The sequence below is a fragment of the Podarcis liolepis genome (genome assembly GCF_965112155.1).
Source record: "Podarcis liolepis genome assembly, chromosome: 2".
NCBI classification, from domain to species: Eukaryota; Metazoa; Chordata; class Lepidosauria; order Squamata; family Lacertidae; genus Podarcis; species Podarcis liolepis.
In genome coordinates this window covers 3,727,529-3,742,016 of record NC_139555.1, presented here as the reverse complement: position 1 = coordinate 3,742,016, position 14,488 = coordinate 3,727,529, and the positions used below count along the sequence as shown (strand labels likewise).

At 45.2% G+C, this 14,488-nt stretch overlaps 1 protein-coding gene across 3 annotated transcripts in view; it reads right to left on the bottom strand.

Annotated features, from left to right (window-relative positions):
* The window catches only part of NXPH4 (neurexophilin 4), an 83,644-nt gene that overhangs the window by 27,740 nt on the left and 41,416 nt on the right, over positions 1-14,488 (bottom strand). The window contains exon 1 of one of the 3 annotated variants that reach the window (XM_083486762.1): positions 135-712. The exons of 1 other annotated variant lie outside the window; for it this stretch is intronic. Coding sequence is in view for 1 of the 2 variants with exons in the window: in XM_083486761.1 (XP_083342887.1) it covers positions 34-48 (15 nt within the window). In the remaining variant the exon portion in view is untranslated. One more of the 3 variants, XM_083486761.1, reaches the window with a different exon arrangement.

Here is a 14,488-nt window from a genome sequence, read left to right as displayed (position 1 = left end):
TCTGCCACAGGCAACACAGCTCCCATTCTCTACCTTGGCCTCTTCCATCTATCAACAGAAGATAGCCGGCTACAGTAGCTCTCAGTTCCCTATCCATCATGTGGGCGTCCGCTCTGATGCGATGCCTCCCTCACCCCTCAAACAGCTTCCTCCTCCCTTCCAGCTGCTTTTCGCTGCTTGTTCCTCAGCTGCGCTCTGATGGCTTTTGATCATCATGTGGGCCCATGTCAGGCTCGTCAATCATTGTCGCCTACTGTCGCATCTGACTTGGCGGACTTAAAAAAAAAAAAATCTCTTGGCTTGGCCACGGACAACCCGTCATCTCAGAAACTGATGTGTCTGAGCTTTTCGGAAGCAAAAAGGGGGCAAGAGGGCTGGATCACCAGTGGAGCAAAACTGCAAGGCTGTGTGGCTCAGTACCTATATCCATTCTAATTTGTTCCGTGACTGGAAGCCCCTTTCTCCCGCTGATGTAGCAAGCCTCTTGTGTCTCTCAGCCTAACTCCTTGTCAACATGAAGTCTTGTTAGGCTTGTGGCCTAGCTGGTTTTAAAGGAGCCATTCCTTTCCTACTGTGAACTCCCCCGCTAGCCTGCCCCCCGAAAAACTTTCAGGATTTATATTATTATTGTAAGGATTGCGATTTTCTTTTCCAATATACAGAGTTCTGGCTACCTCTCATTCCTTCATCTGTTTGCAAAACCCAGCTAGGTTTCAGACTGAGCCCCTAAGCAGTGGGCAATTTTTAATCTAGGGCACCCTGAAATGAATGAACACATGAAACTACTCCAAAGGGTGTGAGATGACAAGAGTGGTTTTTGTTTCCCACGATGTGGTGGTTCGGGAAGGAATTTGGCAGGGAAGAGGGGGAAACTACCTGATGGCATCTTGTGAACTTCCAGGGTTCTGGAAGATTCTGCAAATTTGGGCCTGCTCAGGAACGGGTTCTCTAGGTGGGACTGTACAGAGGCCACAAAGAAGAGGCCTCTTTAAATCTAGCCACATTTAAACAGATGTGTGTGTGAAAACAGGACACTGGCTGAAATGTCATTTGAGATGAAGACCATGAAGCCCAGTTCCCAACTCAAAAATAGCGGATCAAACCACCCCACTCCATGAGCTTGGAAGGGAATTTCTCCTAGGTGCAATTTATGGGTAAAGTGTCTCTCACACAAATTCTCTACTCGCTACTTGCATCAATCAGTTCATGCTACCTGTGAGCAAGTATTTTTTTTCTTCAAAATGTGTACTTGTGGTCTACACTGAGCAGTGATCTATGGATGGTGGATAGTCTTACTTTGTGTAGGGCTTGGTCTAAATGACATTTTCCTCTCTTCCAACTCACACGATTAAATATTTCAGTCAGGACCACCAGATAAGGCGCAAGCCTGGGCAGTGTCTATGGAGGTGGTGGGCTGCCCTCTTGGCCTTGCTGATGGAGTCCAAAGGAAAGCAGCTAGGCTTCAGGAGTCGTCAGAAGGAGGTGTACAAGGCGCTATTCAACTCTCCTAGGGACTCCACTCCGGATTTGGGTATGGCTTACTTCTTAGCCTTTTCTTCTCTCAAAGGCAGTATAGGATCAGAGTTTTCCTTCTCCTAGATAGGCTGCCTTCCCAGTTGACAAGCTATAAATGTACTGCAAATCTGGAAACCAAAATTGTGTAATCCAGGAAAACATAAAATACACAAGTTTACCAAGGCAAATGTATTTTTATGCAAATTTTATGCAGATTTTTTATTTATTTTAAAAAATGATACTTTGTCAAATGCAGGAATGTAGAATCTGTGACCTCCCAGGTACAGTTGAACTCCAACTCCAGTCAGCCCCAGTCAACAGTCCAATGGTCAAGAATTATGGGAACTGTAGTCTAGCAACATCTGGAGGGCAACAGATTCTCCGCCCCTGGTTTGCATCAGTTAAATTTGATTTAATAGGCACTCTATTCAGCACTAGCAGAGGTGGGAAGAACTCACTTTGAGTTATGCTAGGTTAAGCTCTTCTAATTGCATAAAAGCAAAGAGAAATGAACATTCAAATCTTACAAGAAGTAGGTAAAGGCAGAATACCTGAGACCAGGAGCCGTAGCCTAGGGACAGAGGAGTGTGAAGGATAACAGATCTTCCACCCTAGCCACCGGAAGCCCTTGCCAGACATTATTTAATCCTACAGCTCTTGAAGAACAGTGTCATCACTTTAAAATGAAAAGCAAACATGCAAGAGCTGAAAACTTCCACGTATAACAGGATGCCAGGATTCTCAAGAAGATGCTATTGCGTGGAAATCAAACTCAGCTATATATAGCATTGATCACAGCCACACAGTAAACAAATGAATCCAACCCTCTGTTCTGCCTCAGGCAATCTGGGCGGCCTTAGGCAAGTGATCCGATTATCATTCTGGCCTCAGTTTCGCCTCTCTATAAGAAAGGCGTGAAAGACCTGCTGCAAAGCTAACTATGGAATTGTTGGGAAAGTAACTCAAGATTCTGGCTTTTGTTTCCAGCCAGGTGGCGAGTTCAAGCAATTGCTTGCTTTTCAATCCTAGTCCCCAGCTGTTCCGTTAACCAGCTGTAAGGCTTCTTGCTCCCAGCTCAATTGCTTTATTCCCCACTAATGCCCTAGCTGCTACTGAGTGAGTGCATCTTGTCTGACATGATGATCTGTACAGTGGGAGGTTTGTGTGCGCGCGTGCATGTGAGCACATGTTTTCTGGTGGTGAGAGAGCTTCTGCAGCTAAGAGGAACATGTCAGTGGCTGCCACTGGGGAGACAGCTGGTTTATACTCTAGCAGAGGAAGCCAACGGAGTGCCCTCCAGGTGTTACTGGAATCCCCTTGGCCAGTGCTTAAGGATTCAGTCATTTGCAAAATAAATAAATAAAACAATTCTATATCACCAATGTTACAGGAAAATTTCATGGTGGAGAGTGGCGTAAGATCAACAATCAAATTACACCCACAAAACAATTACAAAATACATAAAAAATCAGTAGCTCAAATTAATACCCTAACCTCTGAGAATGTGGACAGGCTGCTTGAACGAGTGAAACCAATCACCTGTCCTTGATCCTTGCCCATCCTGGCTCATAAAAGCGAGCCTGGAAGGGCTAGACAATGGGCTCTGTGGGATGGTGAATGCTTCCCTCTGTGAGGGAGACTTCCCAGATCTGCTTAAAGAGGCGGTTATTAAACCGCTTCTTAAAAAAACATCTTTGGACTCAGCCAATATGGCCAATATCGCCCAGTCTCAAATCTCCCATTCTTGGGCAAGGTGATTGAGCGGGTGGTTGCTGAACAATTCCAGGCACTCCCAGAGGATGAGGACCATTTGGATCCCTTCCAATTCAGGCCTCATCATAGGACTGAAACTGCCTTGGTCGTGCTGATTGATGATCTCCGGTGGGCTAAGGACAAAAGTGAAAGCTGTTCCCTAGTTCTGCTGGATGTCTCAGTGGCTTTTGATACCATTGACCATGGTATCCTTCTGGACCGTCTAGAGGAGTTGGGAGCACTGTTATGCTGTGGTTCCGCTCCTTCCTCCTGGGCAGTATCCAGAAAGTGGTGTTGGGGGATGAGTGTTCAGGCCCCCGGGCTCTCACTTGTGGGGTGCCTCAGGGCTCTGTCCCTTATGCTTTTCAACATCTATATGAAGCTGCTGGGAAAGATCATCAGGGTGGTTGGGCTGGGTGTTTATCAGTATGCGGAAGTTTTAAATGTTTGATATATTTATCTTGTTCTTAATAGTCTATTAGGAACCACCCAGAGTGACTGGGGAAACCCAGCCGGATAGGTGGGGTATAAATAATAAATTATTGTTATTGTTACCCAACTCTGCCTCTCTTTTAAATCGGAACAGTGAAGGCAGTAAATGTCCTGTGTGAGTGTCTGGAGGTGGTTGGAGGATGGATGGCGGCTAACAGATTGAGGTTGAATCTTGACAAGACAGAAGTACTGTTATGGGGGGACAGGAGGCAGGCGGGTGTGGGGGACTCCCTGGTCTTGAATTGGGTAACCCTGCCCCTGAAGGACCAGGTGTTCAGCCTGGGAGTCATTTTGGACTCACAGCTGTCCATGGAGGTGCAGGTCATTTCTGTGCCCAGGTTAGCCATCTGCCAGTTTTATTTGGTACGCTGGCTGAGACCCTACCTTCCCGCAGAAGTGGTGCATGCTCTGATTATCTCCCGCTTGGACTACTGCAATGTGCTCTGCGTGGAGCTACTCTTGAAGGTGACACGGAAACTACAAGTAATCCAGAACACGGCAGCTATACTGGTGACTGGGAGTGGCTACTAGGACCATAAAACACCGGTCTTAAAGGATCTTTACTGGCTCCCAGTACATTTCTGAGCAAAATTCAAAGTGTTGGTGCTGACCTTTAAAACCCTAAACAGCCTCGGCCCTGAATACCTGAATACCACTCCCATTGTTCAGGCCGGACACTGAGATCCTCCTCCAAAGGTCTTCTGCTGGTTCCCTCACTGCGAGCAGCAAAGTTACAGGAAACCAGGCAGAGGGCCTTCTCAGTAATGGTGCCCTCCCTGTAGAACGCCCTCCCTTCATATGTGATGGAGATAAAGAACTACACAACTTTTGGAAGACATCTGAAGGCAGCCTTGTATTGGGAAGTTCTTAATGTTTCATGTTATTATTATTATTATTATTATTATTATTATTATTATTATTATTATTATTATAGCTGGACCACCCTGCAGGAGAAAGCCCAGCTGAACAGGCTGAGTTTTAAGCAGGGGTTTAAATGCCAATACTGTAGGTGCCTGTCTGATGTTCAGTGAAAGCACAGGCTGACATTTTATGGATTTCAGCATGCCATGAATACATTTCATCAAGCATTTCCTGATCTACAAACAGCTGTAGCTGTTGCACCAACCAAAGCTGTTAGAAGGCACTCTCAGGGCTTGTGCAGACTTCTGCTTGTCCTGTGCCCTGCTCCTTTCCAGGGAAAACCTGCTCTTAAGCTCTAACTCAGAACAAATGGCAATCTATGGAAAACCTGATTGTTGTTTGCTCTGATTGTGCACTAAAGAACAGTTTCCCCGGGGGAAAGCAGTGGGACAAGAGGAAGTATGGATAAGCCCCTAGCCACTGAAGCTACTTGAGCCTCCAGAGACAAAGATGGATGTAGCAGGAGTCCCCAGCTTTAGAGGGAGTGCTACCCTATGCAGAACAGGCATATGAACTGTTTTCTGGACCTTAGAACAGCTCTCCCACAGAACCTCCTTCTTACCAAGATTCAAGTTCAGGTTATTCATGGTCACACATCCCGCCACTGTGCCCAGGCACACCTGATTCAGGTGCGATGGAGAAAAGAGTTGTTCATCATCAGCATACTAATCACACCACACTCCAAACCCACTAAGGATCACTCCCAATGGCTTCATATTTTTAAAGAGCATTGGGGATAAAATAATGCGTTGTGGAACCCCATAACTGCTAAGGGGACAAAGAGCAGTCTCCCCATACTACTGTCTACAGCAGATCCTCAAGACAGTAGTAGAACCATTGTAGAACCATCCCGCAAAGCTAGTCTGGAAGGATACAATGGTGGATGGTACAAAAAGCTATAGAGAAACTGAAAATACCCCACCCCACCCCAGTCATACATTATCGCAAAGGTCAACTAAGTCCCAGATGTAGTACAACATCTGGAGAGACCATGTTAACTGCTTCTATACCATAGGCAAATTTCTCAGGTAGACTGGAAGAAAACAAAAGCTGGATTACCTAGTCCTTCTCAAGGGAGCTAAGCCTGGCAGGGAAGCTTACTCTGTGGTCTTAACCCCTTCATGCATATTAACTTAAGCATGCATAGACTTAAGCATCTTGGTTGTATGAGGCTGGTTATCCCACAAAATCAGCCCTTTATAACCAGCCATTTCCTGCTGCCTTCCATCCTGTGTCTCCCCCCCCAGCATAACTGAAACAGGCCCTTTAACTCAAGTCACTGGGCCTGTTGACATTAGCTGTTTAATGACTCGTTTCCTATTTGCAGCCAGTACAATTCTACCATTTGCTTGCTTATTTTAATTTCATTTTATTTTCGTTTAATTGTGCTTTAGCAGGAAAAAAAGATATTAAAAAGGCTTTGGAAGGGACCATATAGTGTGACATAATGGCAGCTCTACCAGGAGATGCAGGGCAGGCAGTTCAGAAAAGTGGGCCCTCACCAGCCACATGCCAACTGCTTCACGGACCTCTCCTCCCCGCAGGCACGTCAACAGCACTTTGCCAGGCAACATGGAAAAGGCTGGAATTAATACTGTGTTTATAGTTTTGTTTTTTAAAAACATTTTTCACCTGCAAGATGCTTCGGGAGGGCTTGACTTTAAGGACTGGATTACATAAACAAAATGCTCAGAAAAATTGCAACAAAGCTCTTCTTTAAAAAGATGGGGAGGCAAATTTGAAATACAAATGTTTGAAATACAAATGTTTGGTGGTGTTATGCATCACAACAACTGGATAAACAACTGTGTCAATTCCAGAGAAATGTGCTTATTAATCCTCTAGACAATACTGAAAGTTAAATCAGCAATATCCCCAGATTGAGAGGTCAGCTGAGCAACACTGAGGGTCTCACAGCCATAGAACTATTCCAACCAGGGATTTCTTAGTAAAAGTTCACACTCTTCACAAGGGCTTTTTTTTTCAGCCAGATCTCACTGGAGCTCAGTTCTGGCCCCTCTGCGGTGCCATTTCTTTCTCTCTCAGAACGCTCCCCTAAACCCACTGTATTCTCAGGGGAGTTGTATTACACCACAAAGCAACATTCCTGTGCTTTGTGGATGAAGTTAAACTGGTAATAGAGACAGCCTGGGGCCTTTTTTCCATTTCTTTTAACTAGGGCTGCCACACGCCTGGATTTTCCTAGACATTACCAAGATTTCAAAGGCAGAATTGACGTGGGGGGGGGGCGTTCCAGAAGCTGGTGCTTTGTCCTGGATCTAGGCAAGTCAGGGTGACTGCTGAATCATAGTTTTATGTGAAGGAGGAGAATATATGGGAATGGTCAGGATTTTTGAGGGGTGGGCAGGCTTTTGTTGGGGGGGCAGAACCTAAGATTTGTATTGATTGGGGGGACAGTTGCCCCCCTGCCTCCCCTTGGCTGCGCTCATGGGCAGAAAGTATTTGTGACCCTATTTCCTTTTTGGAAACATCAGCTGGGGAAAGGAGGAGCCTAAGCCACTTACTGTGATTTGCTCTGCATTAAGATAGTGTTGCCAAATGCAGCAGACAAGGTTTTAATGGGCTTTTCAGCACAGAATCATGTAACACCAGCCCTGGAAGACCTGAACCAATTCACTTCAAAGTTATAAAGTCCACACAACTTGGGGCCTCTTCCAAGACCATCCCACTTTGTGATCAGCCGCGAGGCAGTTCTGGATTAACATCAGTACGTAAGGTCAGAGGATCTATTACTCGCCAGAGCGTCTTCTCAGCAATGGCAGCCCAGTTGTGCATCACCCATGAGGTCTGGCTGCTGCCAGCTGAAGACCTTTCTTTTCTGCCGGCCCTCTGAATATGTATGTATAGGGCCTGCACAGTGAGATACTGATCAATTTTTTTTCTATTATAATTACTTGTATACACTGTTTTAATGGTGTCTTATATCTTACTATATCTTACTATATTGTTGCTTCCAGCTCTGGGATCATCTATGATGATGAGGTTCAAGATATAAATTTTAGAATTTTTTTTATATATAGATGTCTCTCTGTATATATGTGCACACACACGGTTTTCATTGAGAAGCCAGAAAAAACTAGGTGATTATTTCTGCCTGGTCTTTGAAACTAGCAAAATTGCAGGCCATCCACCACAATGCACAATCCCCACTTTCCCCCAATAGCTCTCTTTCCCACTCAATATTTTATTCCCTTTTCTTCCTCCTTCCCAAATGCCTTTTGGGTCTCTGTCACACTTTTCTCTTTACACTCACTCCTTTCTCTCCAGTTGTCTTCTCTGGAAGCAGGGCTTCATTTGACTTAGAACTTATTAGCACACTGATTCTGCGTTCATTCAGTGTTGAAGGTCAGCTCTATGAAGTACCAATGCACAGTGATAAGAAGAGGACCCTTCCCTCACCACTGAGTTATTACAAGAAGCCCCCATGCTCCTGGTCTATCTTAGCTCTCAGCTAAACACTTAAACACTTCCGGAAGAGAAAGTGAAGGAGGTGGGAGATCAGAATGCACTAGGGAGCTCAGAGTCTTTCAGTATGTTTCTATTAGACTTCAACTCCCATCAGCGCCAGAAAGCATGGCCAATGGTCAAGGATGATGGAAGCTGTAGTCCAGAGGGCCAAAGGTTCCCCATCCCTGCACAAGTACGATCAGAACATAATTCCTTCTCCCATTAGCAGTCTCAAGCTTATGTTCTTTCAAGCAGATTCCTACACGTCACAAAACAAATAATATTATAAAGCCGTGTCTGTTTTGTTTGGTTTTGCTGAGGAACTTGGCCCCCATTACCAGCACTTTTCTGCTGCTTGAATTGGTTGCAGATGTTTGTTCAGTGAATTAGTTTGATTGCTGTTTTGATATTGATTTTAAATGTGTTTTATGTGACTACTGTCATATATGCCACCTTGGGAGCATAAGGAGAAAAGTGGTAGAAAATCTCCTATATAAATACATTTTTAAAAGCAAGGACATAACTGTGTGGCCCCTCCCTCTACTTGACAGTGGGGGCTGTAGTCTCCTAAGGCGAGCGGGGGGGGGGGGACTGTGTGCATTGTGCCTGTGGCTGCCAATTCATAAAGAACACACATGCCAATCGGTGCCAACGAAGGACAGAACTTTTTTTATGTATGCTACAACAGCAGCAAGAATACTCATTGCAAAGTATTGGAAGACACAAGATTTGCCCACTTTGGAAGAATGGCAGATGAAGGTGATGGACTATATGGAATTGGCAAAAATGACTGGCAGAATCCGAGACCAGGGAGAAGAGTCGGTGGAAGAAGACTGGAAGAAATTTAAAGACTATCTACAGAAATATTGTAAAATTAATGAATGATAGAATGATGTTGGATAGCAATTAAGGGGTTTCCAGCTGTAATGATCTAAGAGAATATGAAAAAGGGTTATAAATGGGTTAAAATCTAAGGGTAAAAGCTGATTGATAATGGGCTAAAATGAAAAAAATTTAAGGTTGGACCGTTAAGATAAATTATAGAACAAAAATTGAGAAAGATGGAAAGAATTTGCTGAAATAGTTAATTGAACTAGAATACAAAAAAGGGAGGTGTGAGGAGGTTGATGAAACAAGTAAATGAAAGGTAAAGATATGGAATACTGGATGTGTGTTTTAGTGTTTTTGTTTTCTTTTGCTGTATTGTTGTATTGTTTTTTATGTTTTTCTTTTTATGTATTGTAAAACTTTTTATTGTTTTCCTTCTTTCTTTTTTCTGTAATCTTTAAACTTCTAATAAATATCATTTTTAAAAAAAGAAAAAGAACACACATGCAAGGTTTGCTATCAGGCCTAGAATTTGGTCTCTTGGGAATCTCAGATTTCGTTTTTAGTTGCAAAGCCCCAATGAAAAGGTCATCAGAGTTTCCCATTCCCGCCGTTACCCTTTCCCTTTCTCGCTAATACCATAAAATAACATTGTGGATTTGAAAACCTGAATGGTGAAAGCAGAATAAATCATTTAAAGCCAGGCAAATGACTGCATATATATATTTAAATTTCATGATTCATTCTGAACACAGAACTTTGACTTCTTGCAGCAATCCATCTCTCTCTCTCTCTCTCTCTCTCTCTCTCTCTCTCTTTCTCTTTCTTTGGTAGTGAGTGGGGTTCAAGTATAATCCTTGATGTGTAAGAACAAACTTTGCATGTGGTCAAACATACTGTTTTCTTTAGTATTACTTCCCACTTGCATAAATGGCCTTTATTATGATGAGTCAAGATGGGGATGTGGCTGGTATAGTGCAGAGATTCATATCACTCCCACCTTCCCTGCATGGAGCTCAAGCAGGCACACAGGATTCTCCCCTCCTCATTTCATCCTCACAACACCCTGATGGGGCAGGTCAGGCTGAGAAACTGCAACTGTCCCAATGTGAACTTCTTGACTGAATGGGGATTTGAACTCTGATCTCCCAAGTCCTAGTCCAACATGCATTCAGGATTGGATCTAGTCTGACCCATAGTTTAGGGCTGAGCCATTACGTATAAGAAATAATGGAACCAGGGGGTGTGGTAATAAGTGGCCAAGCCAAGTGCAAGACAATCTCAGCTAGGCTGCCATGCCCCCCCCCCTTACTTTCCCCCCTCTACCTCCTCTCTCTCTCTCTCTGCTGCATTGGGCCTTATCTATATTTCAATGCATCTTCAAAGGCAGAGAGAGACAGTGTGGGAGATGGGGAGATAAAGGGAGGGGGGAGGCAGGCAAGGTTAATAGCTAATTGAAGAGCAGGGAGGAGTACCTTAACTATGCTGAAAGGAGGTGGAGGATGGAAATGTAGCACTGGGAGCCAAATCTGTAACAGGGAGAATGGCCAAGTCCAGAGGAAGGGGAAAGAGGCAGATGTGGAAATAAGAGAAATGGCGGCAGTGGGTTGAAGAGCGTGAGCTGCCCTCCTGGGGAGAAGGGTCAGAATTCACAGGTCCTGCTCTCAGTTGTGGAAAGTGCAGCAGGCAGTCAAGGAGTCCAGGCTTTCGGCCTTGATTCTCCATGGGAGAGATCCAAGGACTTGGTGCTGAGCCTAGGCCGGGGGGGGGGGGTGATGACCTATGGCCCTCCAGGTCCTATTGGACTCCCAACTCCCATCAGCACCCAGCCAGCATGTCTAATGGTCAAGGAAGACATAAGTTTATGTCCAGAAATATTTGGAGTGCCTCAGTACTCCCCAATAAAACTTGAGTGTGGGTAATGTATAGGGAAATATCTGGCTCAGCAGAATGTTTCCAGTGATCAAGAGTCAAAGTCTCAGTGCCCCCTATATCTCCCTGCCCTTCCAAACTAGGAAAAGGTATATGTTTGATTTGCATATTTTAAACAAAATCATGGGGAATTTAAATTTCCTGCCAGAGTTTGGTTTATGTTGGCAAATAATTTTGATTTTATCTGGATTATTTTTAGCAACCATACAGAGAAAACAGGTGTCTTCTTTGTTAGGAAAGATTGTGCTGTATAATGGCTGAGAGACCAGGGCTAAAATCCCATACACACGTACCTGGGAGTACCATTGAATTCAACAGTGCTTACCTCTGCATGGACATGAATAGGATTACACCAAGAGCAGCAAATCTGGTTTGCATTTACCTCTGCCAAGAACTTACTAGGTTGGGAGTAGCCAAAATGGTTCCCACCAGATGTTTTGCAGCACAGCTCCCATTGGCCTCAATGAGCGTGGCCAGTGATCAGGAACAGACAGAGCTGAGAAGGCAGTGGTGATAAGTGGGGAGCTGAGTTTGGTAGCATTATGAGGGTGTGGGTGCCAAACCCCTCTAATCCCAGGATCCAGCAAGTATTAGAATTTAATCAAGTCTTGGGAGAGAGAGCCAGTGTGGTGTAGTGGTTAAGAGCGGTAGACTCGTAATCTGGGGAACCGGCTAAACGTCTCGGCTCCTCCACATGCAGCTGCTGGGTGACCTTGGGCCAGTCACACTTCTCTGAAGTCTCTCAGCCCCACTCACCTCACAGAGTGTTTGTTGTGGGGGAGGAAGGGAAAGGAGAATGTTAGCCACTTTGAGACTCCTTCGGGCAGTGATAAAGCGGGATATCAAATCCAAACTCTTTTACTTCTTCTTCTTGGGGTGCTAGATGTCTCTAATCCCTGGATCCAGCAAGTATTAAAAGCTAATCAAGCCTTCAGATTCTGGGAAAGGGACAGACTAGCCTCCTGGTGAGGTGTAAAGAGAGCCAAGGAAGGGGCTCTGTGGGAGATGGCAAATGGGTGAACCCCCTCCCTCAACTTGCAGATAGTGAGGATGAGTAAAGTCAGAGTTTACTGTTAGTTGTTATGTGAGCTAGAAGCTGGAAAGCTGGAGAGGCGGAGCACAATGTTTGATTTCTGAATCCAAGGCTGTAGCTAAGGGAGAAACAAGACCCTTTTGGGGTATTCATGCTGTGAACCCCTCTATCTAGGCTCAGGTTGCATATATGTGCAAATAAACCATGTATCCTAAAGAGACCACAGTCTCTGTTGTGCCTCATTTCCAAAAGGAAACACAAATCTTGGGTAAGCATCTGGAAACCCTGGAATCTCGCACCACTTGGAGATTGGAGTGGGACGCAATGGTATATTTTAGCCTTGGAGAAGATAGATTAGCCCAGGCCAAACCAACAGAATTTATAACTTGTTTGGTAGCCTGCTGATGGCCCGAAAAATCTTCTGACTGGGACTGGGAAAACAGGACTGGTATGCAACTGGTAGGCCTCGCTACAGTGCCAGTGGGGCCATGCTCAGCTCACTGGGTCCTGGGCGCTGGACCTCAGCATCCGGGCAGGACGCTGGGGGTGGAGACACTCCTTCAGGTATACTGGGCTGAGGCCGTTTAGGGCTTTAAAGGTCAACACCAATTCACCAACAGTGAATTGTAGCCACTGATAGCCCTCTCCTCCCCCATGAATATGTCTAATCCGCTTTTAAAGCCAACCAAGTTGGTGGGTATCATTGCCTCTGCTGACTCAGGGGAGAAACAGGGGTGCATTGCAGATGGGGGGTTGAGAAAGAGCACAGCTGCCACATAAACAAATAATGAAAGTACAAGAGTTGGGGATGGAGAGATAATCTGCCACCATCTCTTTTTGCAGTTATTAAAGCCTCATCTTATGCATATTTATGGGGCCCTCCCGATACCTGGTGCAGGGGACCCCGCCGGCAGCACAGGAAATTACCAGGAAATTAGTGTTGCGGCTGATATGCCATCAGGGCTGAGGCTACCGAACAGCGTTCTCTCAGCCACCACCACTGAAAATGCATCACAATTGTGCAGGGAAACTGTGCGTTTTCCCTTTACTGAGATGCCTCAGCTAAGCAAATCTAGGGAATACAGTACAATACACAAACTGCTATACAGAGCTTCCCACTAATGCTGCTGCAGTTTTCCCCATCTGCCACATGTCTACCATGTGCACTCCTTGGAACAGACCCAATAAGGATGGTGCAATTCTGCTGCATGGTTAGAGATGTGCGCCTCACTTTCCAAGCTCAATGCTTTACATTTGGCAGATATGCCACAAACATATTTGCCACATAGCATAAAATGGTTCTTCATAAGCTTCACTGAGTTTATGGAAGCCCAAATATGGAGGACAGATCTGGGCCATTGCCACTCTCTGGAGTAACCAGATTTTTCAAAGATGGAGAACACACACTTTGAATCTCCCAGTGGAGCTGGACCTATAGCTTCTTCGGCCCGTTTTCTCCCTAGCCCTGCAGACACAGACAGACAGACACACACACACAGCTGGCTACTTATTGGATCAGGCCAAAGGCCCATCTAATCCTCTTCCCACAGGGGAGACCACAATCAGAACCTGGGCACAAGAGTCTTCTCCCCACTTGCAATTCCCAGCAGCTGGATGGCAGCAGGTCTTTGGATTCCTTGGCAAGAAAACAGGACACAGGGAGGCTCAGTTGTGCATGGCTTCAAGATAACACTATTGATTTTGTGTTCTAGGGTGCACTGCAGATCCCAGCTCTGCCTTGCACTCACAAGTTACTTGTCCCTTGTTGACTATGTCAGACTCTCATGGCAGCCATTCTGTGGTGGTGCATGCAGCAGATTTTCACATTTCCAGATGTGTCCGGCAAGCCCTAAACATCTGGTACCCCCTGCACCTGCTTAATGGCCTCGGACACCTGGTGGCCCCTAGCTAACTCCTCCCATCAGCTTCAATACAGAGTTGAAAGAAAAAATCCGACCATTTGGAATAAAGCCACCAAAAGTGAAAAAGAATGTCTGGGTTTTGTAGCTGGCCAATAAGCAGCAGCCTCTGGAGCAGCTACAAAGACTTGATATGGTTGCTTTTGTAGGGAGAGGAAACTGGTGCTGTTTAAAATACCAGCAGGGTATGTCCGTGTGTCTGTCTGTTCCCTGTCGGAGCCCCAAATGAATAGATCTTACCAAAACACCTGAAATTTACATTATCCTCTCCTCCTTATAAAGCAAGGATGGGGAAACTGTGGCCCTCTAAATGCAGCTGGACTACATCTCCCATGGTCCAAGACTGTTGGCCATGCTGGCTGGGACTCCTGGGAGTTGGAGTCCAACAACAGTGCTCCGAGTGTTAGACTAGGCCCTGAGGCACCAGGGTTCCCATCCCTGTATGCACACAAGAGTCTTGTGCAATAATATTGGACCTGGACCACAGGGTGAGTTACGTTTGTGTATTTTGTAATTTTATAAGCTATGCAACTTTGTTGCTCAGTTTGATCCTTTTACATGGTCTTTTATGTATTGTAGTATTTTATTGTAACTTTGCTGTTATTTTTATTATAGTCTAGCAATGATT